The sequence below is a fragment of the Glandiceps talaboti genome, chromosome 19, assembly GCF_964340395.1.
Source record: "Glandiceps talaboti chromosome 19, keGlaTala1.1, whole genome shotgun sequence".
NCBI classification, from domain to species: Eukaryota; Metazoa; Hemichordata; class Enteropneusta; family Spengelidae; genus Glandiceps; species Glandiceps talaboti.
The window spans coordinates 17,360,306-17,365,305 of record NC_135567.1 but is presented as its reverse complement, the minus strand read 5'-3'; the positions used below and the strand labels follow the sequence as shown (position 1 = coordinate 17,365,305).

The following is a 5,000-nucleotide window of genomic DNA, read 5'->3' as shown; positions in this document are numbered from 1 at the left end:
TTGAGAGAGGGAGTGCACAAAAAACAAGCCAAACGTCAGGTTTGTCGCTTGATGGACCAGATATATATGGAAATTGTTAATTTATATTCACTCTTTAGTCGTGCATAAGAATGAGTTTGCGAAGGACCTGTTACAAGAGCAAAATTTGGTTTGATGTACAATATATGTTGAAAGGGTTTTCCCTTCATTGCTTACACCCCTACCCTTTGAAGTAAGTAATCAAATTTGGTGTAGATATGGAGAAACAATATGGCTGGATATATCACCTGCTTCATTGCCATGGAAACATCCAATAAAGACAGCGAAGAAGACGGCAGTCAACATCATGTCGATCAATACACACCCAGGCTGAAATGTAAGGATAGAAAAAACCCCGAAAATATTATGATTTATTAGATTTAAAGCTACACATTATTATAAGTCAGTAAATAAATAAATCTCAGACTACTTCCTATATATTAAAAATCAATTATAACATCTAAACTTGTCCTAGCTGTAAAATGGGACATTTTTGATGACACAACCAAATTAATATTCGCTCAAAATTATTCATTTACTTCAGTTTACTTGTAGGTGATTTAATATGCCTCATATTATACCATGTACAAGCCAAGATATTGTCTTTGAACAGAAAATATGGATTGTGTACCTGGTCGTTCTATGTCACGATAACCTATGTCTACGTCACAAATTCTGTGTTGATCTAAATATGAGTCAAAACATTCCAAATCGCCATTATTTTTCCCGGTTTTTCATCTTGAGGATGTATGATTACAGTATTCCTTCTATAGGTATCTTAACTCAGTTGGAAAATACTAGTGACCTAAGGGGCCTTATCACTACTCGTATTACGACTCATACAGACAAGGCCCCTTAGGTCACCCGTTTCCTTGCTTTGCTGAACGACGACATATATTTGAGGAATAATATCTATATCTAACCAGAATACATGGTACTTGTCAATGGCATAGAGAAATATCTATTTTGACCACATTCAAGGCAATAGTTAGCTAGTTCAGAGCACAAAAACAGTATCTGCTTTCTTCCTATACTATTTTAAGACATATTCACTTAACTAGTTTGATTAGATACAACCAACACTTGTTCTCAGTACAACCTGTTATAAATAGATTTCTGTCCAAATATAAACAATACACTGTTATCAATTATGCTTCCACTGTGTGCAGACAGTAAAGCTGCAGCTTTTATCTACCAGAGCAACGTTAACAACAACTGAGGCAATAACTTGTTGCCATTTGAACGGTTTTCATTACCATATACATACATTTACATATGACCTCTAGACTCCCTCTATATAGGCCAATGACCGTAACCCCGAGCTTAAATGTGTAATTATTCATATTGATCAGCGGAGTTACAAAATATGTGTAAGTATGTGTACTTATGTCATCTACAATCCACATTTTAGCTGAGCGTCACTTTACCGTTTATGATCTCGCTCGAGCTCGTTTTGGTCTATATATGTACAGTAAACGATGAAAGGTGACCCTAACCTTGATGAAAGCTGACTACCACAATAGTAGTACGAGATGACACCCTAGATACATACATACTAAGCTTATTTCTCTTTCTAGTCACGTATTCAAATCAATAAACTCGTTGTATGGTCTCCTTTCACTTGTGTCGTTTCACGAAATCCCTTCTACCTGTGATAGACTCATATTAGCCTTACATGACTTGTATTACAACCTACCCTGTAAGCTACAAACTATGATTTGTACAATTTGCAACGATTTCTGTTAGAATAATGACTACCGTTAACAAACGATTACAAGGAGTGTATGTGACCTACTTTTGATCACATACAGTGTAGTATACTATATCCAGGTACTATTTCATGATACAAAGTCTGGGTTAACGTTTGGAACAAAGGGAGACAATAACAACGACAGAGACTTGTGTATGGGTAATTACATATACTAGAAACGAGCATAAAACTGACGATTCGTGTGTGGGTGGGGTGGGGTGGGGGAGGGGTAGGGTATCCTGCATAAACAGAGATAACCTCCTTACCTGAAAAACGACGTTCACTTGACAAACACAGTGTTGCATATGACCAGCCGAATGCGCCTGCAGTAAGGGAGCCTTCAGTAATAACAGGGAGGGGCGAGGGAAATCAGGCCCGGTCCATTGATTAAATGTGACCTTCCCCGATTCTGTCGTGGACAAGTGCCCCTTTTCAATTTTCTTTCTCTAAAACATGACCCTCCCCTTGTTTAGATATTTTTGAAATATGGGTTAAAAGCTATCAGACATGGAAAAAAAGACATGCGTCCAAGAATCAATGGTAAGGATTTGATCCCACCGCTGCCACCACCATTTATAGTTTTAAAGTTATTTAATATTTCCAAATACGTGAATACGTGGATTTGTGTGTAGGCACTGCAGTAATTAATATAACCTTGTTGGCTCCAATTGGCTGAGTTGAAAGTCAGAACTCACAAAGACTAGATAGGCATGTATGACCTCAACATTGTCAGGACCAGAGTGCAACATCTCCACTTCACAACACTATCCCCAATAACCCAAGTTTTCCTATTTTACTCCCGTGAGACCCACTCCTCTCCTCACATCACATCACATCACATCACATCACATCACATCACATCACGTCACATCACATCACATCACATCACATCACATCACGTCACATCACATCACATCACATCACATCACATCACATCACATCACAACTGACAATTGGTTTGCTGCATGGTTGTCAACAGCAATTTCATTGAATATGGTACAACAATATAATGACACCAACAGAGGTGGAATGTCAGAGCTGTTAGCAGCTAAAAAATTCCAATTATATTACCTTACATTTAATGAAAAGTGTATTGAACTAATACATTTACTACGTTTCAAAACAATATGATTGGTTGGGATACGATAGCGTAGTTTTGTGGTAATAGTATTAGTGATGGTGTAGTAATAGCGAAGTTATCTATTATATATAAATTAAAATCTATGTTTTGAAGCGACTACGTCTAGAGCTATGTAACATTTTGAAATCAGTAGCTAAAGGTGTAGTGAAAGACAAACTGCACACGAGACGAAATAGTTAAAACTTGACAGATTTTATTTCAAGATAGCCCTGTGTTTGGCCTCATTCAAAGCCAGAGCTTGTTTAGACAGAAAAATCCTCCAAAAAGGCATCGCGAGATCAAGACATACAAATTAGTACATATTGTCTTTACACCTATGTTCACTATTACAATAAAATATATTCACTTTTCCACTAGGTGTCCGGGATATCTAAAGACGGCGTCACGTCTGTACGTAAGACAAGCTCCTATGTAGCACTACCGTAAAAGAGTCGACCTCCACAACTTCCGGTCCAACTTTCTAAGCACTGCCGTCTTCACTCGCGGCCATATTGGATTCTGTAGTAAAACTATGGCATTCAAATCCTAACAGTAAACATTGTATTTAAGGGCAGATTAGTTCATAAACAATACAAAACTGAATTACCATTTCTGTTCGCCGTAATCTCTATATCAATAGAACAATTGTTTGGAAGATATGTAGATGAACAGTGGTCACTCTTTGACATACAAACTACTAACTTTGTATATGTATGCTGCACTAGTTTTTCGTGGAATTGTACATAATCGTAATTTAACGGATTATATTTCAGAATTGAGACAGTGCATTTTATCGTTAAATTAATTATTATGAACACCATGAATGTTTCTTGTTAAATATACATTTCAAAAAAAGTAGCGAACAGGTGACGTATATCCTTTGTGATAGGGCAAAAGTGACTGCCAATGTAGGCAGCAGCTTACATCGAAGATTTGTAGGAATTCGACGGGGGGGGGGGGGGGTACTCAATTCGGTGTTCAATACTTTCATAACAAATTCAAACACAATAATAAAAAATCTCATGGCACATTCATAAAAAAATGTCTTCATCCCTGTCAACAGATATTAAAAGTTGGTCGATATTGACATGAAGCTCTGCTTTGTTGGATTAATAAGTTCCAGTTTTCCTGAAAAAAAATCATATCTTTTAGAATAAATGCAATAATATTACAGTCACAATATAGAATGAAATTCGTTTTCTTGATATAAATATCGTGCTATTGAATTTACACATTCACTTAAAATGATATTTCATGAAATAAAGACATGCCTGTAATCGTTGGGTTCAGGAGGGACATTTCATGATTGTAAGACAATTAAATAGCCAACATGGTTTTATTTTCAGGTAAATGGGCATGCGCACTTGGGTGTCATGAATAATTATGATTGGTTGTTACATCAGCATACATGAAACTGATTTAGAATGGATGGGTTGATGGTTCGATTGGTAATGTGATACGCACATAAAGGAATGGATGGATGGATGGATGGATGGTTGGTTGGTTGGTTGGTTGGTTGGTTGGATGGATGGATGGATGGATGGTTGGATGTATGGATGGATGTACGGATGGATGGTTGGTTGGTTGGTTATTTGGATGGATGGATAGATGGATGGATGGATGGATGGATGGTTAGATTGTTGGATGGATGGATGGATGGATGGATGGATGGATGGATGGATGGATGGATGGATTGATGGATGGTTGAGTGGATGTATGAATGGATGGATGGATTAGATGGAGGGATGAATGGATGGATGGATGGATGGTTGGTTGGTTGGCTGGTTGGTTGTCTTACGGGTAGTTGGATTAACACTTGAGTTAATTGGTGGATTAGTCAAATACTTGATAGTTGGGCAAATGATAGGTGCAGTATAGAATGCCTCTTAAAGTTCACTGAGAGTTCTACATCGTCATGGTAACCATTACACAGCTCGTCAATACTATTGTAATTTTACCCCCTTGGTACACTTAAATCCATAGTTACCTTAAATTACATCCTTCCAAAGTAGTCAACACTGCAAGGATAGAAGCACCAACCAATGTCAACATGTTGCCATGGATACTAAAGCCACTACTTACACCACCATCTTTAATTAAAAAATGAATAAA

The 5,000-nt window shown here is 37.3% G+C and overlaps 1 protein-coding gene across 2 annotated transcripts in view; it reads right to left on the bottom strand.

Moving 5' to 3' along the window:
• Window positions 1-3,858: 3,858 nt before the first annotated feature.
• The window catches only part of LOC144450336 (uncharacterized), a 4,861-nt gene continuing 3,719 nt past the window's right edge, over window positions 3,859-5,000 (bottom strand). For both annotated transcript variants that reach the window (XM_078140935.1, XM_078140934.1), the window contains 2 exons: window positions 4,876-4,978; window positions 3,859-4,016 (listed from right to left, as the gene is read on the bottom strand). In XM_078140935.1, coding sequence (XP_077997061.1) covers window positions 3,998-4,016; window positions 4,876-4,978 — 122 coding nt within the window. In that variant the 3' untranslated portion in view covers window positions 3,859-3,997. The remainder of the gene's footprint in view (window positions 4,017-4,875; window positions 4,979-5,000) is intronic.